This window comes from Triticum aestivum, chromosome 7D, assembly GCF_018294505.1.
Source record: "Triticum aestivum cultivar Chinese Spring chromosome 7D, IWGSC CS RefSeq v2.1, whole genome shotgun sequence".
In the NCBI taxonomy this organism is placed as follows: domain Eukaryota; kingdom Viridiplantae; phylum Streptophyta; class Magnoliopsida; order Poales; family Poaceae; genus Triticum; species Triticum aestivum.
Genome location: NC_057814.1, coordinates 378,605,007 through 378,629,168, shown reverse-complemented (window position 1 = coordinate 378,629,168; position 24,162 = coordinate 378,605,007). Strand labels below are relative to the sequence as shown.

Sequence of the window (24,162 nt, the reverse complement as noted above, 5' to 3'; positions counted from 1 at the left end):
TCGAATTTTGATGAATATCGGCCGATTTACATAAATTCTGTCCGATTAGTTCAAATACAAGTTAAATTGTATACGGGTAACGTTGGATGACGGCTTTCCGTATCTGTGTTCGTGGTCTAGTCCCAGTCCGTGAACGGGAGGAAATTTACGAGTCGGCGTCGGAGATGCCCTTATATTCGTACATATCTCACTGTGATTAAACCGAAGAACAAACGATTCGATCGATTAAAACGTAAACTGGGAGGCTCACCGGCTCGTTCTTAAGTCCGATTTTGAAAACCATGCTCGGAGACGCTAAGCTAATCCGCGTCTCGTCAGCCAATGCCGCTTGAGTGCTGGAGAAAAAGCGCAAACGCGATGCGTCGCTGGGCCGTATCCCCCTCCCTTCCTCCTCCGGCGGCGTTTGCGGCCGCGACTCTCGGACTCGGCGTCGGGCCTCCTCAAGCCCGAGCCCTGGCTTCCGCTGCCACCTCCCCTCCACTCGGACACTGCTCTCCGCCATGCCCCCGCCCCCGCCGCCGCCGCAGCCTGTGCTCCTCCTCCCCCTCCTCGGCTGCTATGACGGCACTGGCGGTAGAGGAGGCGCGGCGCGGGCGGAAGCAGCTGGGCATGGACCCGCCGCTCTACGACTACCTCCTCTCCAACGTCCGCGAGCACCCCGTGCGCCCCCTTCCCTCCCCCTTTCCGTCCCCACAAATTCGCTGCTGTTCGCCGCGGCTCTGACCCAGCGTGTGCTTGTTTATCCTGCCCTTACCCTGTGTGATCGTTAGGTGCTTCGGGATCTGCGGGAAGAGACGGCATCCATGAGGGGGAGCCAGATGCAGGTACATAGGCAGCACACATGACACATGAACTCAACTGCGCATAGCCGCTTACGTTGCATTGAGTTGAGAGTGCGTGCATGCATGACGCATCTAATTCTAAGACTACCTGCATTGCATCCACAACAGTGCAACTCAAGCTGCCTTGTTGTGGCACCTCTGTCCTCTACTCATGCGTTAAGACTTGAAAAAACTCACGTTCCGGTTGACTATAGATCCAGTGTGGCATTTTCCACTTTTATTTTCGTAACTTCAGAAATGCCTTACTATGGTCTTGCTATTTTAGCAAGTTCAAACTTGTGTGTATTCGGGGCATGCTTGGAATGCATGTGTATACCACTGTCTCAGTTTGATGATATACTATACATTGTTTTCATTCTTGAAAAATATGTAGATACTTTACCAAAGTTCAGTATAAGCTGATTGCTTTCTCTTGCTAGGTTTCTCCCGCACAGGCTCAGCTTCTGGCAATGCTTGTGCAAATTCTTGGTGCAGACCGATGTATTGAAGTTGGCGTCTATACTGTATGTGAGCCAATTGTTTTTTAATCTGGATTTTCTTGCCTTCCAGTTTTCCACCCCCAGCAAGTAAACACTTATCAGTACTTGTAAGTTGTAACCAAAGGATGCTGTATTGACGTATATACTTATTGTACTAAACTAGTAATTGCTGATGTGTTATCCTAGCACTAGCAAACTAAACGTAGAATGTGCGAACAATAACTAGTGTGCATGAGTCGGTCAGCAAATCATCCTTGGGTACTGTATCTTCTGAAAAGCATATGCACAATAAACCTTCGAATGGTATTTTGCTGATACTAAAAGCCTATCTTACATCCTCCCTTGAGCAGTATTTTGACAACATACCCATGGATTGTGCATTGTGCATGTCAACTTGTCAAGTGCTGCAATTACTGATAATCATTTCAGACCTTGTGAAGGAGATACTCTTGTACAGAACAGAAGTAACAAGATCGTTGGAAATGCACTGAGCTTATTTTAGCATTGCTTAATCTTTTTGCAGGGATATTCGTCACTAGCTGTCGCATTAGCACTTCCTGAATCAGGTCGTTTGGTTGCTTGTGAAAGGGATGAAAGGTCTCTAGAAGTTGCCAAGAGATACTATCAGCTTGCTGGGGTTGCACACAAGGTGATTGTTTTCAGCCTCTTGCTTGATATGATCAGTTGGTGGTAACAACTTAACTACATCATTCTATCTACTTGTAGTTTACTTCATGGTCCATAGCATGTAATTTTCAGTTAATTGCATGTAACTTTCAGTAGGTTGGACAACATATTTTTGGTTTAACGTTAAATTTCTCAACCATTTAGATAATGGAGGGAAACTCAGAAATGGGGAGGACAACAAAACCTTCTTTTTAGTTTCACTTCTCCCTCCTTTATTCATTATGATTTACTCCCTCCGTTCCAAAATAGGTGTCTCAACTTTGTACTAAGTTTAGTACAAAGTTATACTAAAGTTAAGACACTTATTTTGGGACGGAGGGAGTATTTTCCATGCCTCTGTTATTAGATTTATTTAACCTTGTACTTATGTAGTTATAGTTTCTGAAATTAGGATTACCAACATATACTACTTCACATTCGTTTCATAGGTAGGTGTAGGGTTAACCAATAATAATTGCCTCCTTTTGTTTTCTAAAACCTACAATTGAAATATTGGCCCTTTTTGGGATCTCCTAGAATGTATAGCGTACCAGTATGCAAGGACTAATCTGTAGTCTTGTATGCTAGATTCTGTGCTTACCTGTCTAAAAATTGCTTAGGTGGATGTCAAGCATACTTTAGCTGTAGATTCCCTAAGGTCATTGCTCGAATGCGGTGAAGCTTCCAGGTATAATAACTTCTGTATGGTATAACCCTTCATCTTATTAGTTGACCGTTTACATGTTCTAACTAATCATTTGTTTTTCTAGTTATGACTTTGCATTCGTTGATGCAGACAAGAGAATGTACGAGGAATATTTTGAACTTCTACTTAAGCTAGTAAGATTCTAAATGCAGTTTACTTTTTTGGTTTGCTTGTTCAGATATAATACCTGTGTTCTTTCAGCTTATGATTGCCATAGTGTTCTCTCATAGTTTCATACAAGATTCCCCATGGCAAACCTTTTATGATTTTAGCTACAATTTTCATACACAGCGATCGTAGCATTTATGTTTTCTATATGATGAGCATTATATATATCTATGTTTGTTATGTTTCAGGTAAGAGTTGGTGGTTTAATTGTAATGGACAATGTCCTATGGTATGGAAGGGTTGCTGATCCGCTAGTGAGTTCTGTTTTCTTTCTTTTGAGCTATGACATGATAAAGGTGTTACATGGTAGATTTTATATTAGATTAGATAACACTTTTGGCATTTTTTCCTTAGGTGAATGACCCAAATACTATCAGTATAAGGGACTTCAATAAGAAACTTTTGGAGGATAAACGTGTCACTATCAGCATGGTAGCTCTCTCTCTCATATGTCTGTCCATCTCATACTTGTTTACTTATTAGTCACCATTTTCAACTGTTGGTTGTAAATTCTTGGGATATCTGTACTTTAGTCTGTTGTTTAGAGCATGTGAGGGGCACCAGCAATAATGTGTCGTAGTAGTGCGGTACAAAACCAAATTTCAGAAATTTATTTTCCTGATATTGTGACATGTTCATACTGCTCTCATACATATCTTGTGGACCTTAGGATTTAGTTTACTTTGTGGACCTTAGGATTTAGTTTATTTTGTGCATACTATATCTGTATTTGTTCAACTGTTTCAAAATTTTATTTGATATGCTGATACATTACCGAAAAAGGCTTTCGCCCCGATATGCTTATACATTTGGTGCATCATCCTTCTCATGTTTTACTTAGTACTTGATCTTAATTAACAAAGGACGAGTAATTTGTAGGTGCCAATTGGGGACGGGATGACAATTTGTCGAAAGCTAGAAGATGACTGACTTTGCAACATGATGTGTACTCCATAGATGTTGTATACTTCCCTTGTCAAGGTCAAGCTCTTGAAAGTCAAACTGCTTTTAGGCAATCAGGCAAATTGATGGCAGCTTTTTTTGGCATAAAAATGGATGACAGCTTTGGATGTAGTTGGACCGTCTTCAAGACTACTAATCACCAGGGAGACATGGATGAGATAGAGTTTCCTCAGATCATCTATAGCCACATCAGGAATGAAAAGCACATCTGTGCGCCTGAGCCAATGGAGTCGCTCAGCAGTTACTAATACAATCACACATCGACATATCATGGTCTTGAATTGATGGACTCATCATATCTCTGTTCGCATTATGCAGTTTCTTTTGTTTCTTCTGGGGGAGGCAACTAACAGCATGCCTGGCATGGGCCGATTGCGACAAGATCTTCCCAAAGTGGGTGGATCAATTGGTCGTCCATGTATGATGTACTAAAATTTTGCGTGTTTTCCCTCCTAAGGAAAGTGATGAGCCACAAAATGCCGATGTTGGTTTTGGGGAATATGTTAATCACTAACCAGTCAGCTGGTAACCGATGTTCAATTGAGTAACTTAAGTTCCTCTAACTGGTATATTTATGTTCCTCTGTTGTTTTGGGGTGGCCTGAGGAACACTGAAGTCGACAATCTATTACTATCGTATTAGTGATAAATGTAATCTAGTTTCTCTAAATAACTGAATAAGTAAAGCTTGTAGACTTAAAAGCGCAGTGTGATATTTTTTATTGCTTAAGACTGCGGAATCTCCGGAATTTGCGTGTTCAGTATGAGATTCAACTGCCTGGTGGTAGTAGAGTTTCAACCAACACGGAAGACTCCTCTTTATCTTTCTTACCCAGCTGATGAGATGGTGGGTATTGAAGGAGAAAAATAATGCTGATACAATGGTTAGCTGCAAGAACAAGTTGGACCTCGGTCATCACCCTTTGGGGCATGCATGGGACGATCTATGATAACCACTCTTGTCATTGATCATAAAGACTTGACCACTTTGATTGTCATATTTGGATCACAGTATCGCAGAAGTTGGATGTGCATGCGATCATAAGGGAAGATGATTCGGAACATCCTGAAAGGTGCATGTCCATTTGATACAATTAGCGGGAGAGATCTCGTAGAAATCCTTGGGTGAACATTGCAACAGAGAATGCATGCTTGTACTAGATGATTTGTGGAATACAGATGTTTGGATGGACCTAGAACTAGAACGCTTAGTAGGCCACAATAATTTCAATGGAAATAAGGTGGTCATAACCAAGTTGCTTCTTCAGCAAGTGATGAGGCTCTTGAGTTGCAGACACTGAAAAGAGGCTAATGCACCTACTCGCCTCCTCTATTCGGAGTCGTTGAGAGGTCCAAAGGGAGTGTGGGTGTCAATGGAGATGCAAACTCTTAACAAGTACTCCCTCCATTCACGAACTGAAATGAGTAATGAGTGAAGAAACACACTAAAATGCGTCTATATACATCCAAATTAGAAAAAAGTTAGAACATCTTATACTATTTGTGAACAGAGGGAGTATTGATCTTTCCACTGTCCACTACTTTGACAGGAAGACGCCTAAACAAGGTCATCTTGTTTTCTAAAGCCTGATCATGTGAGTTTCCTTGTTCTTAAGGAACAGGTTTACAAGTGCTAAATCTACTCAATAACATGTCTACAAGTATATCCATCAATGAAATTGCATTTGTTGCACTGCTCGGGTATACGTATTTATGCAAATGCATTCATCATGCACAAAATTCAGTATAAATTCCAATTGCTCATAGGTTAGCAGCAGTCACCAGTAAATCAAGCATCAAGGACTAGAAGAGAACACGTACAAGTAAAGAAACTAACAGCGTTTCATTTCCAAGTATAAATACTTTGGCCTTTGGCAAAGTGCTTCTCAAGAACTTAATAGTCACCATTAGAATCTGTAGGAAAATTTAAAACGCATCCTGTTACAGTCTATATATGGTTGACGTCCCCATGTATGTTCTATCAATCCCCACGATTCCTAACTAACAACTTTTCGCAGTTTGTCAAATTTAACTGCCAATCACAGCCGTGACAATCAATGACACGGTTGCGAGAAGCTGGGTGCTCCATCGAGCTACGGCATGCCCTGATGACTTCTTGCTTGTCTCATGTATCTGTGGCCTGAAAGGTTTTCACAATAAAAAGGCACAGTAAGAAATTGCAGCGCAAGAGCGGGGGTGCAGTAGAGGGTAAATCAAGTGTTTCAGCTCAGGACATACTTTTGCAAGTGTTCCAGCAGACCACAGTAGAGAGTGTTGTCTGGAGCGATCATTTCGGTGACGTTGTAGCCCAGTGGATCAGCAACTTTCACATAAACCTCTTGCCCATTGTACCAATTGTCCAGCTTTTCGGCACGTATATTCCAGATGCCTACGTTGTCGAGCGACACCAGAACCGCAGTCCACCCTCCTGGGAAGACCTGATGTTGATTTGGAATGGAAAAGAAAAAGAAGAAGAGAATTGTGTATCAGAATGACCATGAATGCATTTGTCTTCACAAGTGTAGTATGGCTTTGACACATGATGGTCAGATGATGTCTTTTACCTGTGTAGTACTGCGAGAGATGGCATCCCACTTGTTGTATGAACCCCTGCTGTTTGGCGTCCACTCACCATAGTCCATCCTGGAATTCACAACATGATAGTGCCCATTTACATGAGTAACTACTCGCTGGTTTCAAGACTATACAAAGTGTATCCTACAAAGAATGTTGCATACCCGACTACAAAGAATGAATAACCATCCAGATGGTAGGTCTGAACATCGGTTTCATTGTTCTGGAAGACCATCTCGAGGAAGCCCTTGTAAGAAGCATTTAGCACAGATGAAGCCCTCCTTGGTGGCGCATTGCTTGGCATTGTGGGGAAGTCAGTTTTGTAGACCCCAGTAAGGTTGTGGAGATCAGCAAGCCTCAGTGGAGTCTCAGGAGGTGAGTATGACACTCTGTTTATCGTCCTTCGACGCTTCCCGTCAATGCGCAAGGGCGACTCGTTCTTCAAGACAAAGGTCTGCGTGATGTTGATCGAGCCGTAGCGGAATGATCCCTGTGGATTTGGACGTGCAGCACCGGAACTCACATTCATCCTGGAACAACAATGCAAGGACTCATCATGGAGACAAGTTTCAAGAGTTGATGGTTAAGAACAAACATGTTTCTAAGTTACATGAACAAAATATTATTACAGCAATGTTGTCAAGTCATCCATCAGTCACTGACCTGATAGACCTTGCCTGGTTCATGGAATAGTACTTGTCGTAGAAGTCATCTGGAGCATCAGGGAGGGGGCCAGAAGCACTGCCTTTGGAGTTTGAGTACTGCAGGATTGCTACACCATTGACATCGTGCCAGCGAGCTTCGCTGCTCACAAACCTCGGGCTTGCCACAATGTAATAGTCTGTGCTTGCATTTTGGTCCATGCTCACCAAGAAAGAGTACGACTGTCCGACATGTATGTCGAGGTTGGTGTAATTCTGCTGATAAGTGTATGTTCCTTCAGCCTCTACGAGACGCATGTTGTGGTTCTGGATTCTGAAGTTCAGGCTGGTTGAGGTGCCAACATTGTGAACGCGGAAGCGATATGTTTTGCCTGTTTAGAGCATTGGGTTTTTGGAGTATTATACTTCATATGATAGAGTGTGGGAGCAGTGGTGCTGATAACTATCAGGAAGGTGTATGTTAACAATCTTGACACTGATATCTTAGTGTAGCTAGAATTTTCTAATCTCGTTTCCTTCACTCGTGCAATTTCCAGGTCACGCTAAGATATGTAATAAATCTGACCATTTTGTAACAACGATAATATGCCATACTATTGTGCTCAGCATTAGATACAATTCATTTTCTAGTCACATTTTTGCCAAATTCCAACTCAAACAGTTCACAATTATATTCACTATACCTGGAGAATTTGAATAGCTGTCGACTACAACATGGTATAAATAACTAGCTTAAACCAGGAACATGAAATAATCCAGAAAATATGAGAATTGGGCACATATATACAAGTGCAGATTCGAAGGTCATTCTTTTTTGTGATCGAAGACAAGTTACCTGGTTCAACTCCAACAATCTCATATTGAAGGCCTTCTGGAACCAGTGTGGTGTCATATCTGTAAGGGCCCTTTGCATTTATCAGAATCCCATCAGGTATCCCAAGATCCTTGCCATCATCTAGCATGTCCCTCAGTTCCTGCAAGTGACAGAGAGCACTTCTCAAGCACAAAGGCAAAGTGTTTAAGAAAATCACAGTCCATGGATCAGACAACTCATTGGATGATATACTTGTATTTATTGCTGTAAAAACATATTATTCCCTTGCCAATTATTATCGGTCTAAGGCAAGAATAAACCGGGAAATGAATTTCTAATCAATACTAGATTGATTTTCCCTATATCTTGCCAGAACAACAATACATATCAACGCTATATGGTAATGTGCTTCTGCCAGGAATCAAGAAAGATAGTGTCAGGGGTCAAGAACTCAGTGTTCTCTCAGACTATTTATGAAATACTGACAGACAATAAACTGAACATTTTTCGCAAAAAGAAAAGAAAACTAAACTGAATATTGCAACCAAAGAATCAGGACTTACCGTGTGGCTCTTGGTGTACCAATCTCCGATGAACAAGGTGATGTCGCCATCAGGCTGGTTGAAGGGGACGGGCACAATGGCGCGGTTGTTGACGGTTACGGGGCCGTAGCCGCCGGCAGCCCGCTGTAGGCCGAGCGAAGGGAAGTAGAAGAAGCTTCCGATCTGGTCCTTGAGCTGGAACTGGTAGGTCCAGTTCCATCCGGGAGGGATTGGGCAGTTGGTGCCGGCGACGCCGTCCTGCCATGAGTTCATCCTCATCTGGATGCCATCCCTGCCAGCCATACATATGAGATGAGAGCACTCCCAGTTATTCACTTGATCAGAATTGGCGCGCAAGGACCTCCATATGCACATTTAAATGTTGGAATGTGCAGAAAGGGCCCTCGAGAAGTAGCATTTTAACATGTCCCAACTTACTTATGAGTAAGCATTTCAGGTGTTGACGTGTTGTTTGTTATATGTAGAACAGCGATTACTGGATGTATAGGAAATACGTATTGAAAGAAAGGGCTGTACAAAACTACAGAGACAGTGAAAGAAGTTAGCATTTTCTGCAACAATAAATGTATGAGCTAATGATACAGAGAATTGTCCACAGATGAGTTGAGCAAATACATGGAAAAAAGCATAGTGATGTGCACATATGGTTATGCCACGGCGTGATCGTATTAATAAGCTTATAAACGTCCCCAAATAGAGAAAGCATTTGCGTGACACAATGCCTAATACTCCTGCCACCATGCAAATGAGACTACAGCTAAAGATGGGAATTCGTCACAGATAACAGAAACTACTAAAGATGTAGCTGTACATTTCCTTCATTCGCACGCCATGTTCACAAATTTGTGTACATTCCAACATATATCTAGCTAAAGAATGGAAAAGAATTGCAATGCAGAAGGAATAATTATTTTGAATCTGGGATGGTAGGATACAAACCAGGTGAGGAGGAGAGGCTCATCCAGGTTGTTTTGGACGTTCACCCTCACGTTCCAGTTGGTTGTCACGTTCAGGAGTGGCCCAGGGAACTGGTTGTTGATTGCAATCACCTGCAAAAAAGAATTTTATCATCACTTGTAATTTTGCATCCACACCAGATATGAATAAATAAATTCTGTAAAAAAATCCCTTTCTTTCTGAAGGGAGCTGTAAAAAATACTCCTGCTTGGCATGAATAATAAATGAACAAACGAATTTGATGTAAAAACAAAACCTATTTTTTCCACGAAATTAATGCTAGAACCTCGAGAAAGAGAGGCAGTAATCCAACCCCCAAAAAGATTGATGATCTATGAAAAGTCAAGTACAATACGGCAACTTGCTATTTTTAGGACAAGAAACTCGCGAGGCCGCTACAGATTTATTTCGAGATTTAAGGCCGTCATTCTGTCTCAAATTAAGACAAAAACCCGCATAGATTATTTATTTATTTTGCCTACAACGATAAAATAATTCCTTGAAAACAATTAAGACAAAAAATCCATCAGATCAACGCCCCCCTGCAACAGGAACCGAAGGCAGCACGACGGGATCGTGCGTTCGAGGCCGCGAATTAGCAACACGGGGGAGAAGAAGAAGGAAAACAGGCAAAGGTAGCATTTCCAACACGAGTTCCTCAAAACAACGGCAAAAACGACACCTTTTTTTGCTGAAATTTCAAGAACAAAAGAACATGTCCGAAGACGGAATCAACATCACACACACAGGGAGAGAGAGAGAGAGAGAGAGAGAGAGAGAGAGAGAGATAGAGAGAGAGAGAGAGTGCAGTTGTTGTTCCTTGCACGCGAACCTTCTGCGAGACGCCGAGCGGCGCCACCGTCATGTACCCGACCTCCCACCGAACCGGATACGTGGCGTCGCCGGCCGCCGCCGCGGACGCCGACGCCACGACGGCGGCGAGCGCCAGGACGGCCGCCGCGACCACCCTCGCCAACATCGGCCCTCCCGCCCGCCACCAACTCCCCTGCTCTCGTATCGCACGTACGACGTCCTGCGTCCTGCGTCTGCGCGCAGCAGGGAAGGTTTTGTTTTCCTTTCTTTCTTTCTTTCCTTCGGCGTGGGTTTTGAAAGGAAAAGAGGAGAGAGGACCAGCGGCAGCAGCCTTTTCCAGAGAGAGAGAGAGAGAGAGAGATGTGTAGAGGATCCATTTCCATATTAAAATGGGAGTTTCCAATCGTGCGCTTTTAATGCATTTCCATGAGCAAATAAATTAGCAGATACAGTCGTTGATCTGGCGGTGCTCCACAAGGAAACCCCCCTTTATTTTATATTTTATTAAAAGAAAACAGCAACAAAGAAATTCATAGGTTGTATTTTAGTGACTGCATTCACAGAGAAAATCGAGAGGAAAGAGAAATAGTGCCTATTCCAAATTGGTTGTTGATAAGATGCACGCAAATATTGTGCACTGCCATATCCCAGATTTACAAATGTTAGCGGCAGGTTAATTGAGCCTAATTCTAAAAATTCTGAGATTTTTTTTCTAAACCTTGCTTATTTAACTTATGTAACATAAATGATGAGGAATGTACGGATTGAAGTTACATGTAAGGGGTGGTTGATGGAAGGGAGGATAAGGAGAGAAAATGTGACCGATTGTTTGTTATGGGCCCTATTAGAAACCATATGGAGGGTTCTTTTGAATGGTGAGGGTAGCGAAGGAGAAGTGATACACATGGGGAACTGCTTTTTAGCGGTCCATGAGGAAGTACAGTGTAAAGTGGCGTAGGCATCATGGCGAAGGTGAGATGAGCGTCTTCCGATAAAGGAGAGGGATCCATCGAGAAATGTCCAACTACGATGCGAAACTGAACGGGAAGGAGGGTCCAGCAGAGAAAATGAAAGAGTGCATGCATCTGGGGTGGAGTTTTGTGTTGGGACTGCGCTTGGAAATAATATGGTGGATAGTCCGAACAATCACATTTCTTCCCCACATATGGGCTATACTGGGGAGAGTCTGGACTATTCAGACGGCTGAATTTTGGAAAGCCCGCTGGACCCCTGTTTTATGTCCGAACACGCCTGGAAGTATGAGAGAGAAATGAGCTTCGACTTTGAGTATGTCTTTAATCATCTGTTTGATTGATATATATGTATTATAGCCCGTAGCAACGCACGGCGTTCTACTAGTAATTATTGTATTGCATTACGTTTTGGAGAAAAATTCTAGTAACTCAAACCTCTTGTTACAATTTATTTATGTTTCTTGTATAATGTCAGATACTTTTTGATGCAAATACTTTCGGTTTACAATCACACGTGATTCGACACTCTAATTATATGTTTTCTCTATTCCCATTTTCCGGAAATCAAAGCAATAATAGTGTCAGGTTGAAGTCATGTCCCAGGCCAACAACATAGCTACAATGTAAAACAATGCCAAATATTAATATTATACCGACAGTCGACAAAGGATCAGCCCACCCTGGTTGCCACAGGTCTGCCACCCGGTGCCCGTGAATCAAAGAGGCCCTAAGAGGTCGGGGGGGGGGGGGGGGGGGATTGGGTGGGTGGGTGCAAAAGTACTATGGTATGTTTTCGACCATCGTCTCTATGGGAGGGAATTTCATGGTGCTTATAAGAAAAGCAGTTCATGTTCAAAAAGGATGAAAATGCATTTGTGAAACCTATGCGGATGTGCGCGACACCGCATCACACGTGGTTTGCAATTATGTTGGTAGAGTTGGACGGGCTGCTCAATGCAACTTCTTAGTAACTTCACCGATTCCAGAATAGTTGAAGTTGGCTTTAGTGGTCTTCACTCTTGTGGTTTCCTCTTTCTCGATTTATGTTTTCTTATTATTTAGGATCTTGCTTTTCATGGTTCTTATCCCTCAGTAGAACTTTAATTATTTTGAAACAGAGTAACTAACAATGACACTCTCACATGGAAGATGTAACAAGCCGGTGATCGTAACTTGATGCCATGTTTTACTACAAATACATGCATTCTTATTTATTATAGAAAAAATATAGTAACAAATAATAAAAAGACGACCCGTGCATTAAGAAGGGAAACTATACAAACCGGGTTGATTATTAGTATATACCAAATTAAACTAAAGTGGGGCTGGGTGTTGAAAATGAGAGCACGCGCACGTATGGTTATGACTGTGGGTGTGGGTGGTGTGATCCATCCACCGGAACCAAACCGTGGCATCGAAACCAATTCTACCACCTGTCTACATTGCATTTTGCATGTCGTACGTGAAAACTGTGTAACGTTGCATACATGGCTAGGCCACGTAAATACCGTGCCTCATTCTTTTCCCCGCCGATTGGTAAGGATCCACGCAAATTCGCTGATTCATATACAGTCGGCGCCATCGCCGGATCTTCATCATCGTCATCATGGATTCAGTATATGTCCCGTGATGAGTATATTCTCATTCTCGGTTCAAAAAGGATAAAGGAAGGGAATTTGAAATTAAGCAATACGTGAGACCCTTTGCGTCCAGAGTTGTGAAAGGACAAAATTAGCCTTTTTTTGCATCAAACTTGAACCTTTATAAATTAACTAAAATTCGGTTACAATCCGCCCGAACACTATTAGGAAATACTACTCCGTCCCATAATGTAAGACGTTTTTTGATAAGTGTCAAAAAACGTCTTACATTATAGGACGGAGGGAGTACCTTATAGATATAGGATGAATAGTAGTAGGGGGTTAATAGGCAGCGCTACTGTTATTTAGCAGTAGCGCGGGCCTTGCACCCGCATTGCAGGTGGGAATTAGCAGTAGCGCGGGCCTGCCAGACCAGCACTACTATTATGTGGCCCCCGCCATGCCCCCATGGGCTGGCTACAGTAGCAGCGCGGGCTATGGCCAGCCCGGGCCCAGCTGCCCGTCCCCACTTAGTAGCAGCGCTGGCCTGGAACCTGCGCTACAGCTAATGGGTTTAGCAGCAGCGTTGGGTCGTGACTAGCCCTGCTGCTAAGCCAACGTTATCCTCTATGTGCCGCTCGTTCCCCATTCTCCCTGTCCTCACTCTCTCACCGTCGCGCCCGTCCTCCTCCTGCCATCGCCGCATTACCGCCGCCATCCCCCAGCCTTAGTAAGCCTCCTCCTCCCTTCTCCCTCCTCCCTCTTCCAGCCGCCCCTACTCCTCCCTCCTCCCTCCACTAGCCACTGATATGTCTCCGACGTATCTATAATTTTTTTTATTGTTCCATTTTATTATAGTATCACTCTTGGATGTTTTATATGCAATTTTATATCCTTTTTTGGGGACTAACCCATTAACCTAGTGCCCAGTGCGAGTTGCTGTTGTTTTTTCTTGTTTTTGACTTTTCAGAAAATCAATATACGGAGTCCAAATGAAGAAAAAACTTTGGACTATCCAGAAGGGACCCATGAAGGTTTGGGAGAAGACCAGAAGGGCCACGAGGGAGCGACAAGCTCGCTAGGCGCGCCCCAGGGGGCACCCCCAGGCTTGTGGGCTCCTCGTGGCACCTCTTGACCTAATTCCACCTCTATAAATTCCCAATATACTAGAGAGCCACCTACAACAAAATTTCCGCCGCCGCAAGCTTCTGTTCTTCCGCGATCCCATCTAGAGGCCTTTTCCGGTACTATGCCGGAGGGGGAATCAAGCACAGGGGGCATCTACATCATCCTTGCTGCCTTCCGATGATGCGTGAGTAGTTAACCATAGACCTACGGGTCCATAGCTAGTATCTAGAAGACTTCTTCTTTCTCTTTGATCTTCAATACAATGTTCTCCTCGATCTTCTTGGAGTTCTATTCGATGTAATCTTATTTTGCGGTGTGTTTTTTGGGATATGATGAATTGTGGGTTTATGATCAGATTAGTCATGAATATTAATTGAGTCTTCTTTGAACTTTATTATTCATGATTTTTATATCTTTGTATTTCTCTCCGATCTATCCGTTTGGTTTGGCCAACTAGATTGATTTATCTTGCAATGGAAGAGGTGCTTTGTGATGGGTTCAATCTTGTGGTGCTCTATCCCAGTGACAATGTAGGGGAAAGACACGTATTTGTATTGTTGCCATTAAGGATAAAATGATGGGGTTTATTCATATTAGTTGAGTTTACTTTGTCTACATCATGTCATCTTGCTTAAGGCGTTAATTAATACTCTAGATGCATGCTGGATAGCGGTCGATGAGTGGAGTAATGGTGGTAGATGCAGGCCGGAGTCGGTCTATTTGTCTTAGATGTGATGCCTATACACATGATCATTGGCTTGAATATCATCATAACTATGCGCTTTTCTATCAATTGCCCAACAGTAATTTGTTCACCCACTGTATGTTATGTGCTCGAGAGAGAAGCCTCTAGTGAAAACTATGGCCCCCGGGTCTACTTTTATCATATATAAAAAGACAAAAGACCTTGCTGCAATTTTATTTCTTTTATTTTGTTTTGGAATTTATCTTATTACCTACCACTACGAGATTTAATCCTTGCAAGTAAATCCCGAGGAGATGGATAACCCCCTTGTTTGCGTTGGGTGCAGTATTTGCTTTTGTCTGTGCAAGTGCTGCTAACGAGGTTCTGTGTAGTTCTCCTACTGGATTGATAACCTTGTTTCTTAACTGAGGGAAATAGTTATCTCTACTGTACTGCTTCATCCTCTACTCTTCGAGGAAATCCCAACTCAACTCACAAGTAGCAGGAAGGATTTCTGGCGCCGTTGCCTCGGAGACATCACCAAAACCTATCAAGTATCTTCGCATAAACTATCATCTACTTGCTCTTATTTTCATTTGCCTCTCATTTTCATCTCCCTCACTTCTAAAACAATTTTACAAAAACACAAAACTATTTGTGTTTCCTCGTTTGCTTGCTTTTTGCCTTCATGTCAACACTCAAAAACATTAAATGAAAGCAAAAAATTTAAGATGAGTATGGGTCCACTTAAAGTCTTCTACTTGGATCATCTTCGATCTATTTGTGCTTGTGCTGAAACCCCAACTAGTTTAGTTGAAGGAAAATCATTAGATGAGCATGCTCATTTTGTTTACCATCGTTTGTCTCAAAAAGGTAGACTCTTATGGAATCAAATAAATTGTTTGCTATGCTCGAAATCTATGTGAAATTCATGATTTTACTTGTTGGTCCGAGGACCCTAAAAACACCTTCCCTACCTATGTGAGTTTAATGATAATGAAATCTTATCTTCTTATGCCAAGGGTGATTATAGTTACTGTGATATTGAACAAATTGAAGAATTTGTTTCTTTTAAGGGTGCCTATGAAGTTGCTTCTTTGGTTGAAAAGTATGATGCTACTCTCTACAAATCTGAAATTTTTGCCATACTTAAATATTGCTATGAAAACTATGCCTCTAATGCCTATGTTAGTGAATTCATAGGGAGAATGACTGCTGCTTTGGAAGAGAATAATTATATGCAGGAATCTATAGATAATTATGATCCCGTTGATTCGCTTGAAATGTCCCTTTTTGATGGATGCTTGCTATGATTGTGGCCATGATGCCAATATTAATGATTCTTATGGAGATGAACTTGCTATAGTTCTTTATGCTAAAAATGAAATTATTGTTGTTGCACCCACACTTGATAGCTCCTTGAATGAAAAGCATGATTGCAATAATGTTATTATAAATTTTATTAATGTCGGTTGTGCTAATGATATGCAAAGCTACAAGCTTGGGGATGATAATTTTGTTATGCCTACTACTTATTGCAATGATCATGATTGGGGTGATAATGCTTCTTATGATCTTGGAAATTTATTTAAGCCTCATGATGAATATGTTTGCAATAATATTAAGTGGGTTTGGAAGAGTGTCAACTTTAGGTAAAAATAATCCCACATATTTGAAGAGTGTTCAATGTTATGATTTTTTTTTTATAAAAGTGGATTTGAAGAGGTCACAACTTTAGTTGATGTTAATCCCACTATCTTGGAAGACTATAAGGTTTGGATGCATGTGGATCATAAATAGAATATTGTTTGTGGTGGCTACATTGTTGAATATAAATAACTACCTCTCTTCATGTTGAGATTGCTATTGTTTCTTTCTTCCTTGCATATGTTACATAGTGCTTCTCTTGATAATTTTTTGCTATAAAATGCCTATGCATAGGAACAGGGTTAGACTTAAAATTGTTTGCTACATGTTTTATGATGCTCTTGTGTTTTAGCTAGTATCTTTTATGTGAGCATCATTGAAATGTCAAGCCTATCTTAATGGCTATAAAGAAAGAGCTTGTTGGGAGACAACCCAATACTTTTTTCTTTCTATTTTTTTGTGTTCACAAAACTATGCTATTGTTATGATTTTGTTTTTATGTTTTAATTAGTGTATGTGCCAAGTAAAGCCTTTGGGATGATTTGGTCGACAGTTGACTTGATTCTGTGAAAAAACAAAAACTTCTGCACCCAGTACATGAATTACTATGGCTTACTGGAATGTGATAGAATTCTGGAATTCTTACACATTATTGATATCGAAATTTCCCATGTTCTCCTAATTTTTCAGAATTTTTGGAGTTACACAAGTACTGCGTTTGTTCAGATCATTACAAACTGTTCTGTTTTTGACAGATTCTGTTTTCGTTGCATAGTTTGCTTGTTTTAATGAATATATGGATTGTATCAGGGGGGTATAAGTTTTGGAGAAGTTAGATTAAAGTAGGTATTATGAAATATGAATGGGTTTACAACAATACCTAAAGTTTATGATTTGCTTGGTATACAAACGGATCTCACAGGTTTCTGTTGAGTTTTGTGTGCTGAAGTTTTCAAGGTTTTGGTGAGACCACGATGGATTAAGGGATAAGGAGCGCAAGACCCTAAGCTTGGGGATGCCCAAGGCACCCCAAGGTAATATTAAAGGAGACCCAAGCGTATAAGCTTGGGGATGCCCCGGATGGCATCCCCTCTTTTGTCTACAAACCATCGGTATATTACTTGGAGCTATATTTTTATTCATCATATGATATGAGTTTTGCTTGGAGCTTCGTGTATTATAAGAGTCTTTGCTTTGTTTGCTTTTTAGTTTGCCATAATCATGTTTGCCACAGATACCTTTTGAGAGGGACACACATTTATTGTGATATATTCGAATACTCTATGGGCTTCACTTATATCTTTTGAGATAGGTAGTTGCTCTAGTGCTTAACTTATATCTTTTAGAGCACGACGGTGGTTTCATTTTAAAGAAATAGTTGCACTCTCATGCTTCACTTATATCTTTTTGGGAGTTGATAATAGTAATGGCAATTAGTACAAGCTATGAATTTGGTCCCAATATGATAGGTATTCAAGAGGGATATAATAAAAACTTTCATGTAGATCACTGAATATGATAACTTTGATTCCTTGCAATAGTTTTGTGATATAGGGATGGTGATATGTGGGTTGTACTAGTGAATAATCGTGGTTTAGTAAGAATATTGGTGTTAAGGTTTGTGATTCCCGAAGCATGCACGTATGGTCTTTAGTTATGCTAAGAAGTTGGAGCATGATTTATTATTTAGTGTCGCGTGAAGGTCGGGGGCGCGCGATGGTTACTCCTGGCAACCTCCCACTTAGGGTCATGCGTAGTAGTACTTTGCTTTGAGGGCTAATCGACTTTTGCGAAAAGTATGTGAGTTCTTTATGACTAATGTGAGTCCATGGATTATACGCACTCTCAACTTTCCGCAATTTGCTAGCCTCTTTGATACCGTGCATTGCCCTTTCTCACCTCAAGAGTCCGTGCAAACTTTGTCGGCGCATCCAAACCCCGTGATATGATACACTCTATCACACATAAGCCTCCTTATATCTTCCTCAAAACAGCCACCATACCTACCTATCATGGCATTTTTATAGCCATTCTGAGATATATTGCCATGCAACTTCCACTATTCCCTTATTATGACAAACATCGTCATTGTCATATTGCTTTGCATGATCATATAGCTGACATAGTATTTGTGGCTTGTCCACCGTTATCATATCATACATGTTACACTAGTATCATTGCACATCTTGGTACACTGCCAGAGGCATTCATATAGAGTCATATGTTTCAGTTTCATCGAGTTGTAATATCGAGTTGTAAGTAAATAGAACTGTGGTGATCATCATTATTAGAGAATTGTCCAAGTGATAAAATAAAAAGGGGGAGAAGAAAAAGGCCAAAAATAACCCAACAAAAAATGAAAAAAATGAGAGAAAAAGAGATAAGGGGCAATGTTACTATCCTTTTCCACACGTGTGCTTCAAAGTAGCACCATGTTTTTCAGATAGAGAGTCTTCTATGTTGTCACCTTCATATACTAGTGGGAATTATTCATGATAGAACCTGGCTTGTATATTCCGATGATGGGCTTCCTGAAATGCCCGAGGTCTTCATGAGAAAGCAAGTTGGATGCACACCCACTTAGTTTTCAGTTTGAGCTTTCATACACGTATAGCTCTTAGTGCATCCTTTGCATGGCAATACCTACTCCTCACATTGACATCAATTGATGGGCATCTCCATAGCCCATTGATTAGCAGCGTCAATGAGAGACCATCTTCCTTTTTTGTCTTCTCCATATTAATCTCTACCAATGTACTCTATTCCACCCATAGTACTATATCCATGGCTTGCACTCATGTATTGCGTGGGGGTTGAAAAAGCCGAAGCACGTTAAAAAGTATGAACCAATTGCTTGGCTGACACCGGGGTTGTACATGATTTATATTTTGTGTTAGGAAGATGGAGCATGACAAGGTGATAGATGAGATCTTATACAACGAAGATTACTTGTTGAGATATTTATTTCGTGACGATCACACTTTTGATGATAATACTAAAAAGGAAGTCCCTCCCTTAAATATATTCCAACAAGTTTTCAATGGTATTAATAAACAATATTCTTGGATTGTGAAGGGGAATCAAGAGGGATTCGAGGATGGTCAACTTAGTAGTGCTAAAATTTCTATGTATGATGTGTTCCGTATTTTCTTTGAAAATCCTCCTGATAAGAACACATCTTTAGAAGAGAAGATGAAAGATGACACACTTGAAACTATGCATTACGCCTAGCTAGGGGCGTAAAAGAATAGCGCTATTTGGGAGGCAACCCAATAGTTATCTTTTTTCTTGTTTCTTTTTCTGTTTTTTGTGTGCACACAATTATGTGATACGTCTCCATCGTATCTACTTTTCCAAACTCTTTTGCCCTTGTTTTGGACTCTAATTTGCATGATTTGAATGGACCTAATCCGGACTGACGTTGTTTTCAGCAGAATTGCCATGGTGTTATTTTTGTGCAGAAATAGAAGTTCTCGGAATGACCTGAAAATTCACGGAGATCAGTTTAATAAATAAAAATATTGGCGAAAGAATCAACCGAAGGGGGCCCACACCCTGGCCACAAGGGTGGGGGGAGTGCCCTCTGTCCTTGTGGCCCCCCTGGACCTCCACCGACCTCAACTCCAACTCCATATATTTACGTTCGGGGAGAAAAAAAATCAGAGAGAAGGATTCATCGCGTTTTACAATACGGAGACGCTGCCATGCCCTGTTCTTCCTCGGGAGGGCAGATCTGGAGTCCGTTCGGGGCTCCAGAGAGGGGAAATCGTCGCCATCGTCATCATCAACCATCCTCCATCACCAATTTCATGATGCTCACCGCCGTGCATGAGTAATCTCATCGTAGGCTTGCTGGACGGTGATGGTTTGGATGATATTTACCATATAATCGAGTTAGTTTTGTTAGGGTCTGATCCCTAGTATCTACTATGTTCTATGATTGATGTTTCTATGACTTTGCTATGCCTAATGCTTGTCACTAGGGCCCGAGTGCCATGATTTCAGATCTGAACCTATTATGTTTTCATGAATATATTTGTGTTCTTGATCCTATCTTGCAAGGTATAGTCACCTACTATGTGTTATGATCCGGCAACCCCAAAGTGACAATAGTCGGGACACTTCCCAGTGATGACCATAGTTTGAGGAGTTCATGTATTCACTAAGTGCTAATGCTTTGGTCCGGTACTCTATTAAAAGGAGGCTTTAATATCCCTTAGTTTCCAATAGGACCCTGCTGCCACGGGAGGGTAGGACAAAAGATGTCATGCAAGTTCTTTTCCATAAGCACGTATGACTATATTCGAAATACATGCCTACATTATATTGATGAATTGGAGCTAGTTCTATGTCACCCTATGTTATAACCATTGCATGATGAATGCCATCCGACATAATTATCCATCATTGATCCATTGCCTACGAGCTTGTTTCATATTGATCTTTGCTTCGTCACTTTTCCGTTGTCACTGTTATGATTGCTACAAAACTGCTACTGTTACTTTTGCCACTGTTACTGTTACTTCCATACTACTTTGCTACTAAATATTTTGCTGCATATATTAAGTCTTTCAGGTGTGGTTTAATCGACAACTCAGCTGTTAATACTTGAGAATATTCTTTGGCTCCCCTTGTGTCGAATCAATAAATTTGGGTTGAATACTCTACCCTCGAAAACTGTTCTGATCCCCTATACTTGTGGGTTATCAAGACCTTTTTCTTGCGCCGTTGCTAGGGAACATAGCTCTATTCTTTGAGTCACTTGGGATTTATATCTGTTGATCACTATGAGGAATCTGAAAGACAACAAAACCAAGATCTATCCCTCAACTACGAGGGGAGGTAAGGAAATGCCATCTAGCTCTGCACTTGATTCTAATTCTGTTTTGAGTAAACTTGCGACACCTACACCTGCTATTGATTGTGATATTTCGCATGTTATCAATGATGCCACTTCTGCTTGCATGATGCTTATGATGAAACTACTTCTCTGCTTGATAATACTATGCCACCAGGTGAATTTCTTGATGAACAACTTGCTAGGGTTAGAGAGAATGAACTTACTAAAACTGATGATATTATTGAAACTGAAGATTATGATTCTCCCCCTATATATGAATTGCCTATTGTACCTAAGGGTTATGTTATGGATGAAGAAACTGCTAGAGACTTCTTTGCTTGTAATGATAGAGAAGATCTTAAGAAATTGTTAGCTAAGTTAAAAGAAAAGTCTTTGAATGCTAAAATGAAATATGATCCCACTTTTGCTACTTCACCTATCTTTGTTACCGATAAGGATTATGAATTATCTGTCGATCCCGAGTTAATTACTTTGGTTGAATCTGATCCTTTCTATGGTTATGAATCTGAAACTGATGTGGCACATCTTACTAAATTCAATGATATAGCCACCCTATTTGCTCATGAGGAAAAATTTTGCTATTACTATATTCTTAATTATTTTCCTTTATCATTAAAGGGTGATGCTAAGTTATGGTTTAATTCTCTTGCTCCTGGTTGTGTGCGTAGTCCCGAGGATATGGTTTACTACTTCTCTGCAAAATATTTCCCAAGCTGCCTTAAGGGAAATATTTAACTTTGTGCAAATTGAAGGAGAGAGTCTCCCACAAGCTTGGGGGGAGGCTTCTCCAATTACTTAATGCTTTGCCTGATCATCCTCTCAAGAAAAATGAAATACTTGATATCTTTTCTAATGGACTAACCGTTGTTTCCATAGACCACCTGGATAGTTGTGTTGGTTGTGTTTTCAGAGAAAGAACTGTTGAGCAAGATGAATTGCTATTGAATAATATATTGAGCAATGATAATGATTGGGCACTTCCTGAACCAACTCCTAAGCCAACTCCAAAGAAAAGAGGTATTATATTTCTCAGTCCTGAAGATATGCAAGAGGCAAAGAAATCTATGAAAGAAAAAGGTATTAAAGCTGAAGATGTTAAAAATTTACCGCCTATTGAAGAAATACATGGTCTTGATAACCCAACACAGGTAGTAGAGGTAAAATCTCTCCATAGATTTGATAAAGGTGATATTCCTCATAATAATTCTGCTAGTCAATGCTAGGATTAGTTTGATAATTTTATTGTTAAACAAGAAAACTTCAATGCTTATGTTAGTAGACAATTGAAACGTAATGCTTACATGCTTGACCACTTGGGTGATTAGATGAGTAGAGTTGTTAATGATCTTAAGCTTATTAGTAAGCATGCTTCCATGGTTATGACCCAAGTAGAACAAGTACTTAAGGCACGGGATGATTTGCTCAATGAGTTGAATAGTAAGAATAATGATAATGCTGTTAGGGTTATGACTAGAGGTGGTAAAATGACCCAGGAACCTTTGTATCCGAGGGTCATCCTAAGAGAGCTGAGCAAGATTCTCAGAGAACAAATACTGATGCACCTAGTCCTAGTAATAAAAATAAAAAGAAAACCGATAGGACTTTGCATGCTTATAGTGAACCTACTATAGACACACCTGAGAATCCCAATGATATTTCTATTTCTGATGCTGAGACACAATCTGGTGACGAACCTAGTGATAATGTTAATAATGATGTTCATGTTGATGCTCAACCTAGTAATGATAATGATGTAGAGATTGAACCCGCTGTCTATTTTGATAACCCACAATCAAAGAATCAACGTTATGATAAGAGAGACTTTGTTGCTAGGAAACATGGTAGAGAAAGAGAACCATGGGTTCAGAAACCCATGCCCTTTCCTCCTAATCCATCCAAGAAAAAGGATGATGAGGATTTTGAGCGCATTGCTGAAATGATTAGACCTATCTTTTTGCGTATGCGTTTGACTGATATGCTTAAATTGCCTCCTTATGCTAAGTATATGAAAGATATTGTTACTAATAAAAGAAAGATACCGGAAGCTGAAATTTCCACCATGCTTGCTAATTATACTTTTAAGGGTGGAATACCAAAGAAACTTGGAGATCCAGGAGTACCAACTATACCATGCTCCATTAAAAGAAACTATGTTAAAACTGCTTTATGTGATCTTCGAGCCAGTGTTAGTGTTATGCCTTTCTATTTATATCGTAGACTTGAATTGAATAAGTTGACACCTACTGAAATCTCTTTGCAAATGGCTGATAAATCAACTGCTATACCCATCGATATTTGTGAGGATGTGCCTGTTGTGGTTACAAACGTTACTATCTTAACGGACTTTGTTATTCTTGATATTCTCGAGGACGATAGTATGTCGATCATCCTTGGTAGACCCTTTTTGAATACTGCAGGGGCTGTTATTGATTGCAACAAAGGCAATGTCACTTTTCATGTTAACGGTAATGAGCATATGGTACACTTTCCGAAGAAACAACCTCAAGTTCATAGTATCAATTCTATTGGAAAAAAATCAACTATTACTATTGGAGGTTTTGAATTCCCTCTTCCTACTGTCAAAAAGAAATATGATATTCTTATTGTTGGGGAAATGCATATCCCCGTTGAGGTAACCTAGTGTTTCGAAAATTCTCCGGTTTCATGTCATTCAAAGTTTGTTAATAAGACTTGATCAACCTTATTAATGGATTCCTTTTGGTGAGCATAAGATGGATGAATTTTGAAGGCACAACTCTATTTACCCATCTTTTACTTTCTGTTATTTAGATTAAATAAAGCAAAACTAGTATTTTCTGTCTGTTTTCTGAATTATCCTTGCAATAAAAAAATGTCCCGAAAATAAAAGTTCGCCAAATGCCCTAAAAATTTAGTATGATTTTTTATAGAATATTTGAGAATTTTTGGCACTGAACACACACCAGGGGGCCTCACCAGCTGGCCACAATGGTGGAGGGCGCGCCCCCCGACCTTGTGGGCCCCACGTGGCCCCCCTCCACTTATTCCAGCACCCATCCACTTCGTCTTCCTCCAGGAAAAATCACTCCATAGCTTGAACTC

General features: G+C 40.8%; 2 protein-coding genes across 2 annotated transcripts; one reads left to right on the top strand and one right to left on the bottom strand.

Moving 5' to 3' along the window:
- Positions 1-280: 280 nt before the first annotated feature.
- On the top strand, positions 281-4,416 carry LOC123167786 (O-methyltransferase MdmC). The gene is made up of 9 exons (XM_044585649.1): positions 281-660; positions 771-824; positions 1,262-1,345; positions 1,845-1,970; positions 2,608-2,675; positions 2,758-2,827; positions 3,050-3,115; positions 3,216-3,293; positions 3,741-4,416. The coding sequence occupies exons 1-9, from the start codon at positions 322-324 to the stop codon at positions 3,789-3,791; spliced, it is 936 nt and encodes a 311-aa protein (XP_044441584.1). The 5' UTR covers positions 281-321; the 3' UTR covers positions 3,792-4,416.
- Positions 4,417-5,647: 1,231 nt separating this feature from the next.
- On the bottom strand, positions 5,648-10,522 carry LOC123168000 (monocopper oxidase-like protein SKU5). The gene is made up of 9 exons (XM_044585863.1): positions 10,226-10,522; positions 9,376-9,485; positions 8,437-8,707; positions 7,895-8,033; positions 7,061-7,430; positions 6,562-6,927; positions 6,388-6,466; positions 6,062-6,261; positions 5,648-5,963 (listed from the first exon to the last, which is right to left on the bottom strand). Exons 1-9 carry the CDS (start codon positions 10,370-10,372, stop codon positions 5,852-5,854), a joined length of 1,794 nt encoding a protein of 597 aa, XP_044441798.1. The 5' UTR covers positions 10,373-10,522; the 3' UTR covers positions 5,648-5,851.
- Between the last annotated feature and the right edge of the window lie 13,640 nt (positions 10,523-24,162).